The sequence below is a fragment of the Nelumbo lutea genome, chromosome 5 (genome assembly GCF_056320005.1).
Source record: "Nelumbo lutea isolate HS-2025 chromosome 5, American lotus-T2T, whole genome shotgun sequence".
Lineage (NCBI taxonomy): Eukaryota > Viridiplantae > Streptophyta > Magnoliopsida > Proteales > Nelumbonaceae > Nelumbo > Nelumbo lutea.
In genome coordinates this window covers 18992992-19017833 of record NC_142688.1, presented here as the reverse complement: position 1 = coordinate 19017833, position 24842 = coordinate 18992992, and the positions used below count along the sequence as shown (strand labels likewise).

The window sequence follows — 24842 nt, the reverse complement described above, 5'->3', positions numbered from 1 at the left end:
CGGTTGTCCAAGTGAGAGAAGACAGATCAGTCCACGTTTAACGTGAAGAGCCTCCTCTGGCATGGCGGGCTCCATTTATGACGCCTGGTTCAATTGCCCTTCGTATCAAGTAAAACCTACAAAGACCCGGATAATAAAAATGAATTCCATTAGCTCCTTTGCTCAATCTTGTCTTTCATTACAGGTAGCTCAGGTGCTGTTAACGCTGCCACCAGGGGGTGGCAGAGGGGAGCCATGCCCCCCCCCCCCCCTTTGTCCTGAAAATTCCTATAATAGTCATTTAAATCTCACGTGTATTATATTCTTCCTATCCATGTTTCTTATCTTTTAGTCCCCTATCCATGTTTATTACGTTTCGGCACCCACCAATAAAAAATCCTAGCTCCGCCCCTGGCTGTTCCATACTCGTTCTCTCAGCTGGGAATGCTCTCAGGCATATTATTTCAGATATTCTACGGCCTCCTCGGTAACTGGGCTGCTTATCTCATCAGCGTCCTATACATTGAGTACCGAAGTAGAAAGGAGAAGGTGAACGTGAGCTTTAACAACCATGTGATACAGGTAACCTTCCAAAATAAAATATCAAAGAAAGCGAAAAAAGGAAAATCAGGAGCTTGTTGTGCGACGACGGTGTTCATACCTTCCTTCCACAACTACCGGATTTGGTCTTTTCTAGGGCTCGGGATGACCACTTACACCGCCTAGTATTTGGCCAAGCCCAGCAACAGCAACTCTTGAATAATTTGTCAAGCTTCTCTCAACCACGTCTTAGTTCATCCACTGTTAACAGATCTGTTCGTTCCAAGACCCTGACCCCTTCAAACCTTGAAGATCACTTTACTGCTGAAATCTCCTCGTCGCCCCGGTATTCAGATCAGGCAGCGTCAGCGGTCTTTTCCCCACCTCACAAATCAGCGGTTCTCAACCAAGTTCCAGCAACAACAGAGCATGCTATCGCCGATCAACACGAACGTTTTCTCCCCAAAAAATCGTTGATCATTCAATCTTACAGGCATCCTTTGGTATTCCATCCCCGGGTAGGGTGTTACCTGTGTTCTGGAAGGAAAAGAATCATTTATACAGTAATAGCTACTTTCTTTTCTGCAAATTCAATTATGGATCGTTCTTTGAATCTTCATTAGGCCAACTTCAGTAGCACGTTTGCCATCTGTTGCAATTATAGCCACAGTGAATGAGGCATACGTGTTTCTCTGTGCTCTGTCTGCTTGAACGAACCTCTGTACAAAATTGATATTTAAAGCATATGCTGTGGCTTGGATTTAAGACCTCAAAATTACAGAGTTAACCAGTGTCCTGACCACTGGTCAGAATAGATTTTGCCGGCGTTTTGAAATCCAGATCAGAATAGATTATTGAACTACTCGTTCAATCAATTGTCTTCCAAATGGTCTAGGTGACTGAACCTTTTCTCAGTTATTTTGTTTGGTATTGAACCTTTTCTCAGTTAAATCCCTTCTAATAAACCTTTTCTCAGGCAGATGAGTTTCACGATGTTTGGTATTGAACTTCTGGCTTTGTGCGATGTCTCTTATGTGTCTCTGATGTATTGGTCTGTGTTTCTGGTGTGTTTGTTTTTGGTTATAGTTTTTAATGAAGCATCCGGGTTATGCCTATACCTGTTCATGGGCCGGGCCGGCCGGCCCGGCCCAGACTAGCCCCCAGATGGGATTGAACACGCAAATGAGCCCGCGGGCTTAACCCTGGGCCAAAAAGCCCGCCAGCAATAAATTCGAACCGGGCTCGGGATTTGCCAAAATAGCCCGGCCCCGGCTCAACCTATAGACTAAACTTAAAAAACCCTAACTCCCTAAACCGAACCTCTCTTTTCTTCGGTCTTCACATCCTCCTTAGTCCTCACATTCTCAGGCAGCCACACAATCGGCGAGGCGGCAAACATTTATCAGCACAACAACTCCTGAGGTGAGTCCTCTCTCTCTCTCTCTCTCTCTCTCTCTCTCTCTCTCTCTCTCTCTCTCTCTCTATATATATATATATATATATATATATATATATATATCTTTCTTTCTTAGACACAAACTGACACACTTTTCATTGTTAAAATCACAGCTCACAGTCACCGCGAACTCAGTTCCGGCAAACACAGTCACCGTCAGGCTTCGAGCTTTTTATCAGGGCCGGGCTCAGGCTCAGGCCTAACAAATTTCTATCCATGAAGAATAAAAGCCTGGATCGGCCCATGAACCGGTCTAGTTATGTCCTAACCTGAAATCAGACGATGCGGCAAGAGATGATTCTATTAGTTTTATTTTTTTTTTTTTTATCTTCAGATAATGGCGGGAAACAGTGGTGGTGTTAAAGGAAACAAAAAATTAGATGAAATTTAAGAGACATTTGTGTCTTTTCCCATGACACTAATGCCAGGTATTAGATTATCGCAAAATAAAAATTTGGGTATTAGCTTGTGGCATATACTAAATTGGCACTCCGCGTACAACATACATATCGAATTTTCCCTTTCATTATTTGTGCCAAATAAGGATGGTTCTTATTAATTGTTTGCGTCAATTGTTTGTAATTACGTTCGATGTAAAATTGATACCACCCATCTCTCTCATCTACGTTTTTTAAGCCATTTTATTATCTTAATTCTCCTTCATGTAACATGTAAAGTGGTAATTGCATTATTTTGCTTTATATCTTACTCCTTTTAAGCAAATAACCTTATTCCCACTTCCAAATTCCAATCATATCATTTTATTCCCTATCTGACAAACAAATCAAATATGAAGTAAAGGTAAACTATTATTCACATCATTTGTATTTCATGCATTCACACCTGTGCAAAAGCAAATAAAATTTGCATTGTAAATAAATGGTACCTAAATTTCTTATGTAAATCCTAAATTTCTTTTAGGCTAAATTACAAAGAGCCCCTTATAGTATGAAGTCTGTGATAAAAACTCCCTATACTTTGTTTTGCGATAAAGAGCTCTATGTACTATGACTGTGAGATAAAAACCCCTTCTGTTAGTTTTTCGTCCAAAAAGACCACGAGAAAAATACTGTTTATCTTCCCCTTTTAATAACTATTCCTTTACATTTCTCTCTCTCCCCCAATCTCTCTTCTTCCCCTTCCCCTTTCTCTCCTCCTCTTTCTTCTTCCACGCGGTCGGTGCCTTGTCGCTCTGGTGTACGCTCCTCAATCGTCCAATGCTCCCCGGTATCTTGTGGGAAAGATAGTTGTCGGAAAGATCGAGATTTTTGAGCGAAATGAGATTTCCTGAAGACTCGGGAATCTCTCCGACTAGATTACAGTTAGGAAGCCATAGATTTTCTAGCTTGGTGAGGCTTCCATTATGCAATGGCAAGGGACCTGGGGTGAAAGGATTGTAAGCCAGTTAGAATCTAGTGAGCTGGGTGAGATTGGTAAGGAAGGCAGGGATGATACCATTGAGCAGGTTTCCTTGTAGACAGAGGATAGTGAGGTTGGGAAAACAGCCGAAGCTCGGGGGGATGTGGCCGGAGAAGTTGTTAAATGAGAGATCCAAGGAGCGCAAGTTGACAAAATCGGGAGTGAAGTCGGGTAAGTTACCGACAAACAAGTTGAGGGACAGATTCAAATGGTGAAGGTGGGAGCAGGAAGAGATGGAAGCAGAAGTAAGGGAACCGTTGAAGAAATTATCAGCGAGGGAGAGGTTCTGAAGGGCGGGATTGTAGCAGATATCAGCAGGAAAATAGCCATAGATGTGGAGTTCTGAGAGGTGGATAGAGATAACGGAAAGGGAAAGAAGATCACAGACAATGAAGGTCCAATTACAGGGAGTAGTGTTAGTGACTTGCGGGGGTAGATTCCAATTGTGAAGGCTACCGGTGGGATCATTGAGATGGGAATTCTTAACTCGGTGTAAGAAGATGGCGTCTTCTGTAAGAGAGGCGGCCGGAAAACAAGGGAGGAGGAAGAGGAGCAAAACAGAGAAGAGAACCAACAGGGAACGAATCGAGCGATGATGTGTCATTTTTTAGGAGAAGAGAAATACTTCAAGGGGTTTAGTTTAAATGGAGTTTAGTTTCTGGAAGAGAGATAGAGAGAGAGGTATAGGTTCAGGAAAACGGGAAATCGTCGAAGGGGGCAATGAATGATAAAACAGTAGCCGGTTTTGGGTGGAGGGGGAGAGCTTGATAAAAGAGAATAGTTGTGTGGGGGTATTTCGAAGAAGAAATCCATTTTGGATTACATGAGGAATTAGAGGTGCATGATAATTGAAAATTTGATACATCCATAATGGGGTTAGGCTGAATATAACAAAAGCAGAAAGAAGATACTCTGTTTTTCTAACAGAGAAAAGATCTGAGTGAGTGAGAGTGAGATCATGAGAAAAGAATGGTTTCAATTAAAGGGTGGGAGAATCACGGAGTTTATGCTCATAGGGCAAAAGTCAGAACTATCTGCCTTGTTGTTTCTGATTTTTGTGGGTAAGATACGAGCATTCCAACTGTTATCAAGGGTCGGGGGGTTTCGTCGCTGGGGTTGTGGGTCACTGAACTCTAGGATACGAAAAAGAGAGAGAGAGAGAGAGAGAGGTGCAGGGCCTGGGGGAGAAGCACCAGCAACAACGTAGTGTGAAGTCTGATTTTTTATATTGAGTATTTAGAGAAGAGAGACTGCAGAGGCAAAGGCAACAGAAACAAAACATGCATGCTACCTGGATGGATGTGTTATGTGTAACATGATCTCAATCTGACCGCACTGCAAATCCAAGTCAAACTGCTTCCCGAGTCGGCTACTCCCATGCTCCCTCTATACATTTATGTCTTCCCAGTTCTCACAAAGACTTTTTTGTAGAAGAACTTTGCCAATCAGAACTCAAAAAATATTGTAACGGTCTTTTTGAAGGAAAGTTAACAAAAGGGGGTTTCTCTCTCACGGTCATAGGACAAGGGGGTCTTTATCACAGACCCCAAAGTACAAGGGGGTCTTTATAATTTTCCCTTTTTTATTTTAATATATGATTATATCAAATAAATAAAAGTAATATTTCTTTATATTCTTTCTCCCCTTAATCTTGTAAAATAATGGTATTGACAGCCAAAACGGATAACTTATAAATTAAATATAGATTTAGGATCCATTTGGCTTCTGGTCAAAATCAGAATCCATTAGAATTGGAATCAAAATGTTTTATTCCTCCTACCTGTTTTGTTCATACAAAAATGGGAACCCGAATTGGAATTGGGTGGAATATATTTTTATTCTCAAGGGAATGACCATTCCCTCATATGGGATATTGCCATTCTACCAAGAATGTAAATGGAATTCCAATTTTATCCAACTAAAAATCAGACCATTCTAATTCCAATTTTAACTTTGATTAGGGCAGATTTGGCCCTCCAGTAAAATTGCGACACGTGGCACCTCGTGACAACTAGGAAAACACCCAACCAACAAACTTACGAAGTTGGTGACCCACCCGGGCACCTGTCTGGCCGGCCTGGCGCGACCTGCGCGACCTGCGCGCGGCCTGCGCGAACTACGCACGGTCTGCGCGAACTGTGCACGGCCTGCGCGACCTGGCCGACCTGGACCAGCCTAGCGCATGATCCGGCCAAGGCGCCAGCTTGACGACCTGATCTAGACACTGACCCGCCGACTGACACAGGCGCCAGCTTGACGACCTGATCTAAGCACTGTCTCGCCGACTGACACAGGCGCCAGCTTGACGACCTGATCTAAGCACTGTCTCGCCGACTGACACAGGCGCCGACCTGACGACCTGGCCTAAACACTGACCCGCCGACTGACGCAAGCACCCCTCTGACAACCCGGCCCAGGCGCCGACCTGGCCGCCTGACACAAGCGCCAGCCTGACGACCTTGAGGAGTTCATCACCGTACCCCAGTTCTGACCGGATGCGACGAGTCTTACCGTTTGGAGGCTTTTCACCCACCTAACCCGCGAAGACTCCGGTATATAAAGACCTAACCCCCCAAAGGGGAAGGGGATGGAAAAGAAAGGAAAGTAACCCTGCTCTCTAGCTCTCTCATATTATCTTCAAAGCTCACTACAATAAGAGATCGGAGAGCCCCCACCGGGAAAGTACCCCCGGGACCTCTGATTCAGTTCTCGCAGGTCCTTCAGCTCCCGTCGCCTACGAAGAGGAGGAAAAGATGTAGTTCTCAGAGGTCCCTCAGCTCCCGTCGCCTACGAAGAGGAGGAAAAGATGTAGTTCTCAGAGGTCCCTCAGCTCCCGTCGCCTACGAAGAGGAGGAAAAGATGTAGTTCTCAGAGGTCCCTCAGCTCCCCCCACCTACAAGGAGGAGGAAGAGATGGAGTTCTCGGAGGTCCCTCAACTCCCGCCACCTACAAGGAGGAGGAAAAGATGGAGTTCTCGGAAGTCCCTTAACTCCCGCCACCTACAAAGAGGAGGAAAAGATGGAGTTCTCGCAAGTCCCTTAGCTCCCGCCACCTACAAAGAGGAGGAAAAGATGGAGTTCTCGCAGGTCTCTCAGCTCCTGCCACCTACAAAGAGGAGGAAAAGATGAAGTTCTCGCAGGTCCCTCATCTCCCGCAGCCTACAAAGGAAAGAAGACCACCTCATGCTGAGGGCAATCGGATTGCGCCGCACCAGGGAGCTCCAACATTCTCCAAGGCATCGGCCGCCTAGTAGGGAGTTTGCCCCCAGGGAGTTCGCCACAAGGCAGTTCGCCCCCAGGCAGTTCGCCACCAAGGCAGTTCACCCCCAGGCAGTTCGCCACCAGGGAGTTCGCTACCAAGCAGTTCGCCCCCAGGGAGTTCGCCACCAAGGCAGTTCGCCCCCAGGCAGTTCGCCACCAGGTAGTTCGCCACCAGGGAGTTCGCCACAAGGCAGTTCGCCCCCAGGCAGTTCGCCACAAGGCAGTTCGCCCCCAGGCAGTTCGCCACCAAGGCAGTTCACCACCAAGCAGTTCGCCACCAGGGAGTTCGCCACCAAGCAGTTCGCCCCCAGGGAGTTCGCCACCAAGGCAGTTCGCCCCCAGGCAGTTCGCCACCAGGTAGTTCGCCCCCAGGTAGTTCGCCACAAGGCAGTTCGCCCCCAGGCAGTTCGCCACAAGGTAGTTCGCCCCCAGGCAGTTCGCCACCAAGGCAGTTCACCCCCAGGCAGTTCGCCACCAGGGAGTTCGCCACAAGGCAGTTCACCCCCAGGCAGTTCGCCACCAAGGCAGTTCGCCCCCAGGCAGTTCGCCACCAGGGAGTTCGCCACCAGGCAGTTCACTACCAAAGCAGTTCGCCACCAAGGAGTTTGCCCCCAAGCAGTTCGCCCCCAGGCAGTTTGCCACCAAGGCAGTTCGCCCCCAGGGAGTTCGCCACCAAGGCAGTTCGCCCCCAAGCAGTTCGCCACCAGGGAGTTCACCACAAGGCAGTTCACCCCCAGGCAGTTCGCCACCAAGGCAGTTCGCCACCAGGCAGTTCGCTACCAAAGCAGTTCGCCACCAGGGAGTTCGCCCCCAGGCAGTTCGCCACCAAGGCAGTTCGCCACCAAGTAGCTCGTCACTAAGGTACGCCACCACCGGGTCGAATAACGAGGTACTTTGCCAAAAAAGTTTACATCACAAAACATTGGTACGTGGCCGAAAACGGTTACATCAATTGGCGCCGTCTATGGGAACCCGCTACAAAAAGCTAAGTTCTCATCCTACCAAAGCTAAGTTCTCATCTTGCCAAAACTAAGTCCTCACTTTTTAGAAATTGAAGCTATCACTTTATAGTTTACATTTTTTATGAACTCTGAGACTTTGCAAGGAGCTAACGGACTAAGTAGCTCTACCAACCTTACTTTCAATTCAGATAATGCCACATCAGTCCTCTCCGCAAGGTCCCCCCCACAAAGATGAGCTCTTCGTGGCTTTCGCGGAAGTTGGCGGCCAACTGACGACATAGGCGCCCTTACTGGTCGAGCCTTCCAAGGCTCCCGTGTGAGCTGGCAACCTAAAGTTAGTGGTGTTGCCCCCGAAGGTCGAGCCCCTAGTAGCTTCTTGTAGGAGTAGGTGACCGGCATTACAAAGCTGATGCAGGCCAAGCCTACGGGCCACCTCACTACTTAAGACTCGGTTGCCTCTCCGGCACGGGCAAAAGTAAAAAAAGAGTAGACTACGAGTTGCTCCCAAAAGCCTATGGGCCACATTACTGCTTAAGACCCGGTCGCCTCTCCGGCATGGGCAAAAGTCAAAAAAGAGTAGACTACGAGTCACTCCCAAAAGCCTACGGGCCACATTACTGTTTAAGACCCGGTCGCCTCTCCGACACGGGCAAAAGTAAAAAAAGAGTAGACTACGAGTCGCTCCCAAAAGCCTACGGGCCACATTACTGCTTAAGACCCGGTCACCTCTCCGGCACGGGCAAAAGTAAAAAAAGAGTAGACTACGAGTCACTCCCAAAAGCCTACGGGCCACATTACTGCTTAAGACCCGGTCATCTCTCCGGCACGGGCAAAAGTAAAAAAAGAGTAGACTACGAGTCGCTCCCAAAAGCCTACGGGCCACATTACTGCTTAAGACCCGGTCGCCTCTTCGGCACGGGCAAAAGTAAAAAAAAAAAGAGAATAGACTATGAGTCGCTCCCAAAAGCCTACGGGCCACATTACTGCTCAAGACCCGGTCGCCTCTCCGGCACAGGCAAAGTCAAAAAAAAAAAAGAGAATAGACTACGAGTCGCTCCCAAAGCCTATGGGCCATACTAGTAATTGGATCAGCACTTACTAGCTCATCGACTTACGGGCTAAAAGAAATCTACTCCCTTCGCTGAGTTACTATCAGCTCGGGAGTGGGGGGCTATTGATGAGGGCAGATTTGGCCCTCCAGTAAAATTGTGACACGTGGCACCTCGTGACAACTAGGAAAACACCCAGCCAACAAACTTACGAAGTTGGTGACCCACACGGGCACCTGTCTGGCCGGCCTGGCGCGACCTGCGCATGGCCTGACGCGCGCCTGCGTGGCACGCACGAACTGCACGGTGCGCGAACTGTGCACGGCCTACGCGACCTGGCCGACCTGGACCAGCCTAGCGCATGATCCGGCCAAGGCACCAGCTTGACGACCTGATCTAGACACTGACCCGCCGACTGACACAGGCGCCAGCTTGACGACCTGATCTAGGCACTGTCCTGCCGACTGACACAGGCGCCGACCTGACGACCTGGCCTAAACACTGACCCGCCGACTAACGCAGGCACCCCTCTGACAACCCGGCCTAAGCGCCGACCTAGCCGCCTGACACAAGCGCCAGCCTGACGACCTTGAGGAGTTCACCACCGTACCCCAGTTCTGACCGGATGCGACGAGTCTTACCGTTTGGAGGCTTTTCACCCACCTAACCCGCGAAGACTCCAGTATATAAAGACCTCACCCCCCAAAGGGGAAGGGGATGGAAAAGAAAGGGAAGTAACCCTGCTCTCTAGCTCTCTCATATTATCTTCAAAGCTCACTACAATAAGAGTGCTAACTTAAGCATCGGAGAGCCCCCACCGGGAAAGTAGCCCTGGGACCTCTGATTCAGTTCTCGCAGGTCCTTCAGCTCCCGTCGCCTACGAAGAGGAGGAAAAGATGCAGTTCTCGGAAGTCCCTCAGCTTCCCCCACCTACAAGGAGGAGGAAGAGATGGAGTTCTCGGAGGTCCCTCAACTCCTGCCACCTACAAGGAGGAGGAAAAGATGGAGTTCTCGGAGGTCCCTTAGCTCCCGCCACCTACAAAGAGGAGGAAAAGATGGAGTTCTCGCAGGTCCCTTAGCTCCGGCCACCTACAAAGAGGAGGAAAAGATGGAGTTCTCGGAGGTCCCTTAGCTCCCGCCACCTACAAAGAGGAGGAAAAGATGGAGTTCTCGCAGGTCCCTTAGCTCCCGCCACCTACAAAGAGGAGGAAAAGATGGAGTTCTCGCAGGTCTCTCAGCTCCCGCCACCTACAAAGAGGAGGAAAAGATGAAGTTCTCGCAGGTCCCTCATCTCTCGCAGCCTACGAAGGAAAGAAGACCACCTCATACTGAGGGCAGTCGGATTGCGCCGCACCAGGGAGCTCCAACATTCTCCAAGGCATCGGCCGCCTAGTAGGGAGTTCGCCCCCAGTGAGTTCGCCACAAGGCAGTTCGCCCCCAGGCAGTTCGCCACCAAGGCAGTTCGCCCCCAGGCAGTTCACCACCAGGGAGTTCGCTACCAGGGAGTTCGCCCCCAGGGAGTTCGCCACCAAGGCAGTTCTCCCCCAGGCAGTTCGCCCCCAGGCAGTTCGCCCCAAGGCAGTTCGCCCCCAGGCAGTTCGCCACCAGGCAGTTCGCCACCAGGCAGTTCGCCCCCAGGCAGTTCGCCACCAAGGCAGTTCGCCCCCAAGCAGTTCGCCACTACGGAGTTCGCCACCAGGCAGTTCACCACCAAAGCAGTTCGCCACCAAGGAATTCGCCCCCAAGCAGTTCGCCACCAAGGCAGTTCGCCCCCAGGCAGTTCACCACCAGGGAGTTCACCACCAGGCAGTTCGCCCCCAGGGAGTTCGCCACCAAGGCAGTTCGCCCCCAGGCAGTTTGCCACCAGGCAGTTCGCCACAAGACAGTTCGCCACCAGGGAGTTCGCCACCAGACAGTTCTCCCCCAAAGCAGTTCGCCACCAAGGAGTTCGCCCCCAGGCAGTTCGCCACCAAGGCAGTTTGCCAGCAGGCAGTTCGCCACCAAGTAGCTCGTCACTAAGGTATGCCACCATCGGGTCAAATAACGAGGTACTTTGCCAAAAAATTTTACATCACAAAACATTGGTACGTGGCCGAAAACGGTTACATCAAACTCCTATTCCCACGGACGAAATATACCCTTAAAAATTATAAAATCAGTAATTTTTCTTAATTAAATATAGAATCGAAGGCATCATGCGAAGATCAAAAGAATTGAAGACAAATGACTCTTTATTCAGGTGCCTGAATTGCTACGGCCTGAAAATGCAATTACGAAGGAGCCCACAAAGTGTAGTAGGAGCGTAATTAATTACTAACCAGTTCATGAATTTTGGGTATAGCAAAATAAATATGATCCTCAATCAGCAGGAGAGAATATTTCACATTTTCTCTTCTCAGCTGATAGGGATCGCATAGAAGGAAAAGGAAACGTAAGATGTGCTGGCATAGAAGGAAAAGGAAACGTAAGATGTGCTGTCAAGAATTATGCAAATTAAAGGTAAACCTCCCGGTCCATACTTGTCCTAAAACTTATATCACGTCAGATTTTGAGATTTTCAATCCTCCTCATATAGGAAAATGTAAAATCCTCTCCAATTCTATTCTCTTCGCATTCAAGGGTAGGGATAAATTGAGTTTAGAATCCACATCTAATTTTCTATTATTTATTATTATATATAAGTATTAAATAATTAAAAATAACTCAAATAACAAAATTTTAATTTATTTGATTAAGACATATAAAAATACATAAATTATCAATTATTTTTTATATAAAAATTAAAATATTATTAAATTTAAGACCTAGTACTAAGGTTCAAAGTATCGATACGTATCAGCCCGTATCAGCCAATATGTATTGTTCCAGGACCCCTCCAATACGGCCCTACAATGGGTGTATCGGAGGTCTAACCAGTTCAAGGGGTAGAGGAGACTTAAACTGCCCCCCCTGAATCGGTTGCAAAAAATAATAATAATAAAAAAAGGCTTAAAACACTGTATCAATTAACCCAATACGTCTATACCGCATATTGATATTTTGAACCTTGCCTAATAGATAAAGTTTGAGATTAGATTCAATACTCACAATAATATGCTTACACTGTTCATAAAATCCCTTGCAGCCTTTCATTGAAAATATCTCTATACCTGGTAACAAACATTGCGAACACCCTCTTGTGAGGAACCAATTTGATTTCAAAAAATTTATATGCTTTACATCAATACATTGGTCAAAAAAGTCAAATTTAATCTAATACCATGCCCTATCCATACGCATAGATTGTAGAATCCAAAAACCCATACTCGTACATTGTAGAATCCAAAGACTCATACTTGCCACTAAATCCGTACTTCAAACGAAAAAAATCCTGCCTATCCAGTTGTGGCGGATAAATATTGGTTAGGTAGAAATTGCCATTCTTAATTAAAGGCCTGACTTAATTATGATTTATAGGGGTTGATCAAACTGTAGGCCTATTTTTTAAATCGAATTTGGGTTACCAATTTTTGGACAATCAAATCTGATTGGTTAACCATCGATTCGGTTGATCGGTTTTTTGTTTTTTATATTTACTATATATTATAAAAAATATATAAATATATAATAAAAAACTAGAAATATATAATATTATATTTTAAATAATAAATATATAATATATATTTATATATAATACACATTTATTAATTTATAATATATATAAAATATTATATATATATATATATATATATATATATATATATATATATATATATGTCAATTCAATTACCCACCAATTGTCGATTAGCCAAAACTGAACCAGTGCCTTTGCTTTTTTAATAATACCGAACAAGCCGATTTAGTTAATTGGATTTTCAATTCGGTTTGATCATTTTTTAATAAATGATTTATGAAAACGACGTCTAACGGAGGGCCCAGGCGAGCGGAGGCTAGAGTGCTGGAGTACTGGCCCACCACCGCCCACGGACCACCAAACAAACGAATATGCGAACCTACAGCCTAGTCTACACGCCAGGAAGTGATTAGCCTTCTAAATTTGGAATATTTCGAGGGTGTTTTCGTCAATAAATTAAGAAAATTAAGCATGGGCACTTTGGTCTACAAAATTGATTCTGTTTTGCCTTCGTCCAGTATGCCTTTTCTTTAATAGCCCCTATTTTCATTATGTCATTTCACTCATTTGACGTGGTTAGTTTGTTTTTTTATTTTTATTTTGGTTTCGTAGTATTTGGTAAATGCTAAATAGTGAGCGTTTTTCTACTTTATAGTTCCCCCTTTGTTTGGCCGTAAGTTGGTGGTAACCTTCTTCTGCATAAATTATTTTAAATGAAAATTATGATTTACCCTAACTTAAAATTTATTTATTTATTTTTTTGCCCTTTTACTTTTTATAATACATTTCGTGTCAGCCCAGCTTGCCAGGTGGAACAGTACTGTATTATTGCCGGAAAAGTACATTATTACTTAGTAGTACCGGCATGCTCCATGCCGAACAGTACAGTCCACTCCCAACTCCCAAGTCCCACCAGAAGGAAGCCACTAGCTAGAGGCAAATTAATAGAGTGGCCGAAGCTGTGAACTGATCATAGACGGGAGTTCCTGGCCTTGGCCGACGGCGAAGCATTCACAGTGAATCTTCGGCTCTTTCCATAGAATTCTATGATCATCTCCTCTTTTTCAATGAAATTCTTATATAGGCGTTTGATTATTTCTTGATAATCCTGTTACGTCGTTGGCTCTTCAATTCGAATCAAATACCTGTTTTCTCCCGTTATTTCCCCCAAAGTTGTTATTGTAAATAGTTCATAGAAATTGAACGTTGAAGCAGCAACTGTAGCTTCTCGTTGACTTTGGGGTTTCCACTTTCTCAGATTTTAACCCCTTTCATCTACTCATCTGATTGTTTAAATGGTCGTACGTAGTTTTGTTCATACTCTCATTCTTTGTTCAATTATGTCCAAATAACTATGCCAATATTTTTTGAGGTTCTGTTTACCTATTATCGATGTTTTGTTCCCGGTTTAATTATGTAAATCCTTGGTCTTAGTTGGATGTTGCATTGTTGATTGACTTGATTTTTTCTTATGTCACTATTATTCCATCTGAATTTTGAATGGTAATATCTAATGCCATCTTTGCAATTTGTAGATTGTGAGCAAGATTAATTCTTATTGAAGAATTATTTCTTTTCTCTTTTGCTATTGTTATCCCATCTTAATCAGATTGGTCGGAAAGAAATGATGATAATAAATGGTATTGATATCTGATATTTCAAAAATTGTTCATCATAGAATAAACTATCCTTGTTTTGAGGAACATAATTATTAAGAAAGATCGAAAGAATCCATGGTTAGTATATTGCAAATGTCGATTGAAGTTTTCATTTCATTTCTTTTCCTTTTTTTTTTTTTTTAAATCTTACTGGATCGTAGAAAACAATTTCCACTTATCTGGATTCATATCCCAGGAGAGTGATATTCTGTATTTGTCACCTGGTAATTTCCCTTCTTAGAAATGGAGAAGGAACAAGAACTAGAGTGGCTTGAAGCACAGAAGATTGTCATAAGTGAAGACCTCATAGCAGCAGCTAAACAACAGCTGCGATTTCTAGCAATGGTTGATAAGAACCGGTGTCTCTATGATGGTCCTGTTCTGTACTATGCTATTTACAGGTATGTAGATTAACAAGTTGTTTCATCAATACTTTTTGATTCATGGTTTTCATTTGGCATGTATATTGGTACATCATGGACTTAATTTCCTTTTCCTTTCTTTGTGATGTTTTCAAATTGTTAGGTGTTGGTAATAGGGATGGCAATTTTCGTGTCCCTGTCAGATACCCGGCTTCCCCAACTCAATGGGGTCAGAGATGGAGATTGCCTTGGCGGGGATGGGGATTGATAGTGATACCCGACCGGGTATGAAGAGTGAATTCACTGCCCCACCCCAAGGGGATCGAGGATGGAGGGTCATTTTTATCCCCAACAGGGATTGGGGTCGGGGGACATGGAGTATGGTCCCTGTCCCGTTGCCATTCCTAGTTGGTGACAACCACCTTTGACCTTTGGAGATATGCAGTTTGTTTGTGTCCTGTCTTAAAGTGTTAGGTACAAGTGGAAAAGGCCATTGCCCAATGCTGGTCCCAGCTATATTCAGGGACTTCAGAGGGATGGATTGGGTACAAACCTACCTTGCAGCATTTTTAGCTTGTACATGGCTGGTCATAGATTGGAGCTCTGTTTTCAGGATTGTTAGCTTGAGATTTTACCCTCACACTAAGCAATTGTCCCTACTTAAAGAAAACTATTTAAGTTAAATGCTGGTTTATAAGATCTACTATGGGAAGATGATGCAATCATGTTATAAGGAAGATAGTTCATGCACTACTAACAAATTTATAAATTTATAAAGATGTAATATGGGGAATATCAATTGGGCCTTAAAATGTGTCTTAAACAATTTATAATGATGATGGTGACGGTAATTACCACCTATTTGTTGATTAGAGAAGCAGACAAGGTTTTATCCCTGTTATTGCACCATTCATGAAACCCTGTAATTGCACCCTGCCTACAAATGTGAAAGAAAAGGAAGAAAGTTCTTCAGTAGATGCTGACCTCAACTGTTGAACCTTCAATATAAATATTGGTTATTCTCAATCTCTACTGTTGATCACTATTTTGACTTCATTCTAGGAAGATAGATTATGTGAATACTGCAATTGCAAGTTTGACCCCTATGACTGAATTCTGATATGTAAAAATTCAGGTACAAGGCTTGCTGGCTCCCCTTGCTTGCAAAGCAAGATGAGTCTTGGATTTCAGAAGGCCCTTTGGTTGTGCCTCTCGATTGTGAATGGATCTGGCACTGTCATAGGCTCAACCCGGTATATCTTTCAAGTTAAAATTTCCTTTTTTTTTCCTTTTAAAATTTGTGTATAATAAAATTTTCAAATCTGGCTTCATTGGTTTTGTTACTCAGGTCCAGTACAAAGCAGACTGTGAGGAATTTTATGGGAGGATCCTTGACAATCATAATGTTGTGTCAACCATTCAAGGCGCTTCCACAAAGAAAACTGAAGAAATTTGGAACAGACTGTATCCTGAAGAGCCATACAAGCTTGACTTGAGCATCTCTTTATCAAAAAATATTGATGAAAAGTTTTCAGAGGCTCTTAGATGCACAAAATATGATTTGGTTTCAGCTGTTAAAAGGCAGAGCCCTTTCTTTTACCAGGTAATTATGAGGATTTCATGCCTGTTTATTATACATCCTGATGGACATATTGTATAATTAATTTATTATCCTACAGTACTGAAGATTTAAAACAGTTCTATGGTATTATTTGTTAGACTTTACCAAGTACACATATTTCCTTTGCATTTATTTCTGTGGTAGGCTACATGAGCATGGAGAGAACTTTCTTATGAAGTGCAATTCTAAAAGAGTTCATTCGTATTCTGCAAGAGGGAATGTATGAGATTCCCTCCCATTCCAGCACTAACTTTTGCACCTTTGCTACTAAATTAATAAATCTAATTGATTACTGTTGATAAAAAGTGAAATATGAATTTTTTTCCACTAAGTCTGTCTTTAGATTATGATGGAAATGGAAATGGACAGAAAAGGATTCTTGAATCCAATACCTTTCATGTTCTGTTGTTCAGATCTGAAAAAGGGAAGCAGAATATGTGAAGTAGTGGATATTGTGTTGCATTTTTGGTCAGTGCATTATATAATAGAATGAATTGGAGGTAGATGTCTTTACATTATTTGTAGAACTATGGAATTCATTCCACTGTTTGACTTCTGCACCTCAATCCAAACGCAATCATAGTTATTTGAAGACCTATACATGATTGTCATGCCATGACAAGCGCTTCAATCTTAGTCCAATTTTCAAGCCTGATATCTTGTCCAGTTATGTCCAAACATATCCAGGCATCACAGACTTTGATGACTATGAGATAACCTTTAAGTAAGTGAAGTTTGAAGGATAGGGTTTAAAGTTGATGGATAAATATATGAAAGGAAAATGTTGGGTTTAAAATGTGAATTCAAAAAATTTGAAAGAAGGAAATAAATCATATGGGCTATGGGAGCTAGGGTTTCTTAGAAAAAAGAGGAAAGTGGCATAACTTTGTTTTCTTTATCAAATGGTTTGTACCCACATGCATGGAAGGTGGGGTGCCAACTGATTCAGTTTATAAGGTCCCTGGTTGGTTGTAGCAGAGACTTGGGATCTTGCCATCTTCACCGTGGTTGGGGGCTTATGAGGTTTGGGGGATGGGATATTCTCCCTTTTGTGTAGCCCCATTGAATGCAACCAAAAAAAACTTCGCCAAACAAATTTTGTCAAAAAGCAACTTGACCTGGGCTTAGTTTAGCAATCCCATTGGGAATCTGGTTGGTTGTGAGTGGATATTTTGATCTCTATGTTGACTAACCCAGTTTTAAAAGACTGCTCAGGAATAATTGTTTTAAATGTACTGGTATAGGAGATTGAAAATAGAATCAATAAGTTTATATTGTACAATAGTGTATCAGTTTCTTAATTGGAACAGTTGATGCTGTTATCATGTTTCCAGAGGCATGGTAGATTTCTTTTCGCTGTTATTTTGTATTCACTGGCTTTACTTGATTCTTATGATCTAATCTCCATTTCCTTTCTGCATAGGTGCTAGACTGGTCTAACTTATTTTAGTTGTTCAATTCTTTATTGTCTATTTATGTCTGTATATAATTTTTGTGGCAGGTTGCCAGACCAAGTATGAATGACAATCTTTTTCTTGAGTGTGCTGTGGCGAGATACAAAGGGTTTCTGCATTTGATCAAGAGAAACAGAGAAAGGTCCATCGGACGTTTCTGTGTTCCAACTTATGACATTGATCTCATCTGGCATTCTCACCAATTGCATCCTGTTTCTTACTGTAAAGACATGATGGAAGCATTAGGGAAGGTATTAGAGCATGATGACACGGACTCTGACCAAACCAAAGGGAAGAAGCTGGATATTGGATTTTCTGGAACTACCAAGCAGTGGGAAAACACATTTGGTTCGAGGTACTGGAGAGCAGGGGCAATGCATAGAGGCACTGCTCCATCTCCTGTCACAGTGATACCTTTCACCTCAAACCTTGTGGACAAGAAGGTAGTTTCACTCAATGAGCATCAGAAAATGACTGAGCTTCCCAAGACAAAATTTGTGGAGGTAAGCCTGAAACTCTCAGAACTTTTTTTGCAATTACCATTTTCCGTTTGTGCATTTGGTTGTTGGTACATGTTTTCCGGTGCATTTGAACACCTAACAACTTGAAAATGTAGAAAAAAGGATTAATACATTGATGTCTAGTCCCATTCCTTTTTACTAACTTTTAATGCAATCCCTAGACGTTACACTAGTGACACAATATTATGATCCTCTAGTCAAATGGCTTGGATCCAAAGAAGTTCCATTCCAAACAATGGATATCCAAAATAGTTCTTGAATTTATTGCCATTCCATTATATAGAAATTATTATTATTTTGAAGAATAACAAATAGAATTATCAGTTCATTTCAGTACCTAAAAGTAACTTGGCATATATTTCTTTAGATTTCATGGAAATTGATTGCCTCTACAATTAAGAGTGAGATGACAAACCTAGTATTCAGCTCTCTTTATGCTCATTGTATCATAGTTAAGTAACAATAGCACGTTCATATTAGAGCAGAAAGCATATGAATTCAACTTTTGAGCAATGATTTTAAAGTTGAACTTCTCCCTTTGGGGTGTTTCCTATCTGTATATCAGCTGTCATTTCTATGATAGAAAGAGATTTTAACCAAAGAGCCAAAACCATGCAATTTGAACGTGATTTAAATGAGTTATGGCCAGTCTAAGTTTGTAATAAAAGTATATGAAAGGATTTACTCATTTAGAATATCTTGGATGTTATTGAGCAGCTACTGATTTTATTTAATTATAATTTGAACATCTAGAGGATTATTTTCTAAGCTAGATCCAAGATAAGAGTTGTTCAAGAAGTAGAGTCAAGGTTCTTTTGTCGGGACCCCACTCTTTTTTAATGAAAAATACATGTATTTAACTCCCCAAAAACCAAATTTTGAAAAAAAACATGTTTCCGCACGTATTGAAGTACCGATACGCCTCTGCTCATAGGCGTATCGATACTTTGAACCATGAGTAGAGTGTGTAGAAACTGTTCAAGATAAGAGTTGTTCAAGAAGTATAGTGCTTCTAAATTTGATTCTTTAGATGTTAAGAAAAAGTCTGGGGATCCATATTTGTTTTGCAACCATCAGAGCACTGTTCTTTGTAATTGAAAGGGTTGAATTGAATGGGTCTCTGCTTTTCCATTTTCCTCAGGTTTGATGCTTAAGATATTTCTCTTGGGTGTGACTCCATTGTAGGTTTTGTATTTAGTTTGGTTTGACTGTTTTCTTTATTCAAGAATAGAGGATGGAGGTATGACTCCTTGAGAATCTATCAAATAATCTATGTATCTTATATGTATCATCAAGATTCATCAAAAATTCAATTATGAGAAAATTTCCAACTTCTTTTTCAATCTTGCTTGTTTGCCTTTTGGCTTCTGAACCATGTCTGTAAGAAATTTGGTAATTGGCTGTTATATTTCTTCAATAAAGAATAAAGAGACATAGGAAATTAAGATGGGGATCCAAAATCAGTTCGGTAGACTATAGTTTAATAATTAATCACTTGTAGAGGAGCAAACCATTGGGATGCATCTGTCTGAGATATCCCCCCCCCCCCAGATGATTTGATAAACTATTAAGTTCCTCTCTATCTTATTAACTTCAATGATTGGAAAATGTATCTCTTCTTTCAGAAGAAATACCATGAAATAATTAGTTATGCCTGTTCTGCCAGGGAAATTATTTGGCCTAGGATATTAGCCAACTTGGACCCATTATGTGAAACCTGCCTCCTGTATTGCCATATTATGGCTATGATCAAGGTTCAAAATTTCGATATGATACGCCCCATATCAGGCGTATCGTATCATATCTTTTGGGTCCCGATACGCCTGCTTACAGGTGTTTTGGGACCCCACTCTTTTTTTAATGAAAAATACATGTATTCAACTTCTCAAAAGCCAAATTTTGAAAAAAAAAACCAAACTAAAAACATGTTTCCGCTATCAAAGTACCGATATGCCTCTGCCAATACACAGAGACGTATCGATACATTGAACCATGGCTATGATTATCAATAGTTTATAAGTACCATAATGATGGATCATCCAAATCAACATTAGGATATATTGCATGTATTCTTGACAGTTTTACTTAACTCTTCTACTTGGATGTTTTTGTTCTTGTTCTCCTTCGATAGCCCCCCATAGAGAAAGGAAAAGAAAAGGGGAAAATTCAGATTATTGTTTCTTTGTTATGTACCAACTTTATAAAGTTATTACAAGCTAAAAGGGCCAAAGTAGGTACCCTAGTTTAAAATTGAGAATCCTGAAAATGTTAACCTTGTACTTTTAATTTAAGATGCCTAGATGCAGATACTGACACAGGCATGGATATGGGAAATTAAGATAACCTAAGATTTTGAACATGGATACGGGTATGGGTATCCCATTTAATATGCTCAAATCAGCTTCTATATCTAGTTTAAGTTTTGATGCTATAAGGTATACTCTAGAATTAGTGATCTTTGGTTTCATATCAGGTATATATAATGTCTGATACTGGTAAGCTAGGCATGTCCTAGTAGCTTGGTGTCATAGGTTCTAATTGAGCTGTCCCTAGGATAAAATAATGTTGTTCATTGAATTTATGGTTTCCCCCCTTGAAAATGTGGTTTTCTAATTCTTATATATTTGTTTTGTTCTTTCAGGTCCTTTTGGAAATTGTGGGTATAAGAAATGTACTATCTGGGCACGATGCAAACCTCTTTATCTCTTTTAGTAAGAAACAGCCAGATTTGTTCTTGAATTCTACGAGAAGGCTCAGTATTTTGTCTGAATATGGAGAGAAACAAGTTTCTGCTTTTCAGTGTGAACCCACAGGGGAGTTGTTCTTTGAACTTATGTCCCAATCACCTTCTGACATATCAAGACCAGCCAAAGTCATGGGGACAACATCCATCTCTTTGCAAGACCTGCTTGGCCCAGCCTATAAACTGTCAATGGAGAAGTGGTTTGAGTTGGCACCTGGTTCTGGCATTGACTCCAAGCCGATCTATTTGCGTATTGCTATTTCTGTCACTACCCCAGTACTAGCACCACAGGTGCTTAACATGGTCCGATCACGTCCATGCTTGATTAATCCTGGTTTCTTCCCACTACCAGGAAGGGTCCAACATGCAAAGAGCTGGACAAGCATTGTGGATGAAACTGGCAACGAGATAATGAGTATCCAGATGAGGTGTGCAAAAATGATTTCCTGATTTTCTATTAACAAATGAGATCTTGCAATTCTTTGTAGGTCTGGCATCTTAGTTCTGATAGAATGAGGCCAGGTAGCTTTAGGTTAATAAGTTGAGGAAACTGAGAGACCAAGAATATAGCCAGTAAATCAGTCTCCCATAGGGCTGAACAGGCTTGGATAGAGCATTTGTTAAAGTTTGAATGGGCCTGGGCCCAATGCTGGATAAATTCCTCCCAACTTTCACCTGTAGTATGACACTGGAGAAACACAGGTATGGGTCATTGTAGCGGCCTAAACCATTTGGTTCCAGAAACTTTTAACCTATAATGTCTATTTAGATGCTCACAAATTAAAACACTGGGCCATGATAACCATAGATCATCCAAATGGTTTGGTTTTGGCATTTGAGAATCTAAATTATTTGATGAGTCCATCCACCATGCACCACAAGCATACCCCTTACAGTCCATAGGATGGACATGTGGGTTTCCACTTTCAAAGAGGTACTGGTAAACTCTATCTTTAGTAGGTGAGAAAATCACCCATGTGAAAATAACTAGGCACTGGCACAGTTTGAAGATGTGAAATAGATCCTGGAACCTCAGTTTATTGAAAAAAATCTATCTTGATTCTTATAGATCAAGGAAATCATTGCTTACTCTTGTTTTGATGTCATGCATTTATTGGGCAGTTACTTGATCTAGGAGCAAATTTCCCTTGTTTTTTATTGTTTCAGTAGCTTATAGTACTGCATGGAAATAATCCTTAATGCATTATTATATTCGAGTCTTGAACATAGTCAGCCTCTAATTTCTAATGAATTACAGGGAAAAAACTGAGGTAGGAACTGAGTGTGTCACAATGAAAGAGGTGATTGGCATAACGGAATCTGGTGAAACTCATGCTCTAGCTGAGTTTGTAGAAACAGGGTGGTCTTTGATAGACTCTCATGGCTCCTTTCAGCTTCAAAAGAAACCCAGTGAGGATGGGCATATTTTTGAGCTTAGAGGTGACCCGATGGTAAGCATCTTCACTATTCTTCCAGATATGATTCTCATATCTCCTTGTTGGTTTACTTATTTAATTTGACTTCCCCCAAATGGAAGCAAATTTTCTGAGTTTCTCTGAGAGAATCATATAGATACACATTAATTACCTTTTAGGCTTTTACCATTTCTATGGTGTCTACGAAAATTTTATTAGGAAATGCATTGTCCAATTCACAGGGCACCTGTAATGGATACATGCCACACATGCTCATCAAACCTGGAATTTCCATTTCATGGACAAACATATTTATATAGTCAAAATTACCACTTGAATTGACTACCATGTAATGTCATACCCCGAAAGTTGTTGCCTTGGACTGTTATTATGGATATCTGGGCATGATGATATGAAACTAAAATATAAAAGGTCATGATTTTTTTTGGTAGAAATAAAGGTAATGAATTTTATGCATGAAACTTGCAGCTTCAAATGCTCTGTTTAGATATTATTTGTGAGTATGATTTAGAATATCACTTAAGGTACTTAAATTGGATTCATACTAGTCATGGAATTTAATTTTATGATTCAAAAGGTGCTTACATTGGACTGGTATGGGTGGTGTATAACAATTGGGGTGTATTCAACTATGTCAAATACAAGTCTGACCAACCAATGAAGAAATGCGAGAGAGAGAGAGAGAGAGAGAGAGGGCACTCTTGAATTCAAAGTTGAAATATGAGTAGTAGACAGTTTGGCCGCTCCCTCCCATTGCTCTAGCTTATGGGAACTTCAGGTTGTCTCGTCTTTGACTTGCCTAATATTGTTGTCTTTGTGTTTTTCTATTCTTGGTGCAGGTGAAACTTTTCCCCGGTAGAAAGTTGGAATTTGAACCAAGGAACTGTGAGAGGCACAAGAGTGACTACGACTTCATGACTGTAGTTGAATACACAGCTGAAGATCCATATGGCAAAGCCTTGGCATTGTTCAACTTGAAATCTGGGATTCTCAAGGTACATCTACATTTTCTACTATTCTTAGCAGGAAACTCCTCAATTAACGCACTCCCCACTTAAACCTTCATGCAGGTCAACAAGGAATGGTTCGTGTTGCCTGGGATAACATTGGCTTTTATACTCTCTGACACTATGAGAAAAGAGGGATACAGTAGTTTCATTGCCAACGGAGATAACATAAAGGAGATGGCCTGTTTAAGTGAGGATGCTGAGAATCGTGATATGACTGAAAAGGTGGGTGCTAGCAATGAAAACTGTGTTAAAGGAGAGTGCGAACGTTTAGTAAAGAGTGGCGCATGTGGTGGAGGATGTGGCAGTGGATGCGGAGGTGGGTGTGGACACATGATAAACAGTAGTGCCTGTGGGGGATGTGGTGGCGGATGCGGTGGTGGGTGTGGTGGCGGGTGTGGGAACGCGGTGAAAAGTGGTGGTTGCGGAGGATGTGGCGCCGGATGCGGTGGTGGGTGTGGGAACGCGGTAAAAAGCGGCGGCTGTGGAGGATGTGGCGCCGGATGTGGTGGTAATTGCGGCAATAGCTTGCCTCATAATGCTTAGAATTAATGGCAGCGACATGAGCCTATGCATCGTGGCCGTGGGTCGTATAATACTTTGATTATGCTGTTTGTACTATCAATTAGCTTAATGCTTGGCCCGGTTGTAGCGGAGAGTTGGGATCAAATCCCGCTATCACCAAGGTTAGTTGGGGAGGTTATGGTTATGGATGGGAGACGGGCTACTCCCCGTTGTGTAGCCTCATGAACCAAAATAAATAAATAAATTTGTAATAATAATAATAATAATAATAATAAATAAATGTGTGGGTGTAGCTTCGTTTCATTGGCTTTTCCTTTTCTTTTTCTTAACCTTTTTCCTAAAATTAATTAATACTTGCTACTTTTTTTGGCTTCAATAAATTACTTAGTACTTATTACGCATCGCCTGGGTTTCTGTCAAATATATAATTGAACGTTCCAAGTAATGAGGTTCACCTAATAATGATTTGTACTCCCTTTAACCACAAAATTATCGGGGTTTTGCTATGGGACGAGAGGAAATTAAGATGGAAATAACCCTTTTATCAAATTGCCCTTAATAGTAAATATTTTACCAAAGTGGTTTCAAAATAAAAGTATCAATTGTGGAAATTATAAGCTATATCTCTAAAATATGTATTTTGAAATCGATAAATGTATCCTTTTGTTTATGAGCATTGCACATAATTTTATTATTTTTTATTTTAATGAGAGGGAATTAAATGAGGTACAAAATAGTAATTTAAATTTCATTTTATGTCATTACAATTAGAAAGGGATTGAATTTAAAAATAGGGGTATTTTAGTCAAACATAAGCTTCATACTTTCTTTATTACTTGACAATCCAATTATAGTCTTATTCAACACTACTATTGGAAATGCAATTGTTGGGCACATGGGTTTAGGAAGACTACTAGTTTTTATATCTATGATAAGAATCTAAATCTCCTAAAAAATGGTTCCTAGTTTTTATATTAATGATAAGATTCTCTATCTCTTTACAACAAAAAATTTAGCCCAACCCCAAGCTCTAAACCCCCAATCCTAACCCTAATCCAACTTGGCCTTCAACCTGATCTACCCAATTTGAAGTCAACTTTGGCTTGCACTGGGGTTGGGTTGGGCAACCTAACCTTCTTCTCATCCCTTAAAATCTCGTAGAACTTCTCAATCATAGATCTTAACTCAATTTTTATAACATATACTAATCCTTTGTTTCATTAATATTTGTTGTTGA

General features: G+C 41.9%; 1 protein-coding gene and 1 long non-coding RNA gene across 3 annotated transcripts; both read left to right on the top strand.

Annotated features, from left to right (window-relative positions):
• The first annotated feature begins 1800 nt into the window (after positions 1-1800).
• LOC148850750 (uncharacterized) lies at positions 1801-2428 on the top strand. Its single transcript, XR_016099741.1, has 2 exons — positions 1801-1941; positions 2089-2428. It is a non-coding gene; the product is annotated as an uncharacterized LOC148850750 (long non-coding RNA).
• A 10651-nt stretch (positions 2429-13079) lies between these two features.
• On the top strand, positions 13080-23908 carry LOC148850749 (glycine-rich domain-containing protein 1-like). Of its 2 annotated transcripts, none has more exons than XM_088942961.1 (9): positions 13080-13294; positions 14178-14337; positions 15434-15551; positions 15647-15901; positions 17421-17876; positions 20536-21065; positions 21896-22088; positions 22913-23068; positions 23144-23908. In XM_088942961.1, the coding sequence occupies exons 2-9, from the start codon at positions 14180-14182 to the stop codon at positions 23624-23626; spliced, it is 2349 nt and encodes a 782-aa protein (XP_088799087.1). In that variant the 5' UTR covers positions 13080-13294; positions 14178-14179; the 3' UTR covers positions 23627-23908. The 2 variants fall into 2 exon arrangements, with proteins under 2 accessions (XP_088799087.1, XP_088799088.1); XM_088942962.1 differs by having other exon boundaries at positions 14133-14337.
• The last annotated feature ends 934 nt before the right edge of the window (positions 23909-24842 follow it).

Bases quoted from the DNA above. Each gene is read 5' to 3' on its own strand.
- LOC148850749 (XM_088942961.1), top strand. From the start codon at position 14,180: ATGGAGAAGGAACAAGAACTAGAGTGGCTTGAAGCACAGAAGATTGTC. The intron at 15,552-15,646 runs GTATATCTTTCA...TTTGTTACTCAG, and splicing joins ACTGTCATAGGCTCAACCCG to GTCCAGTACAAAGCAGACTG. The intron at 15,902-17,420 runs GTAATTATGAGG...TTTTTGTGGCAG, and splicing joins AGAGCCCTTTCTTTTACCAG to GTTGCCAGACCAAGTATGAA.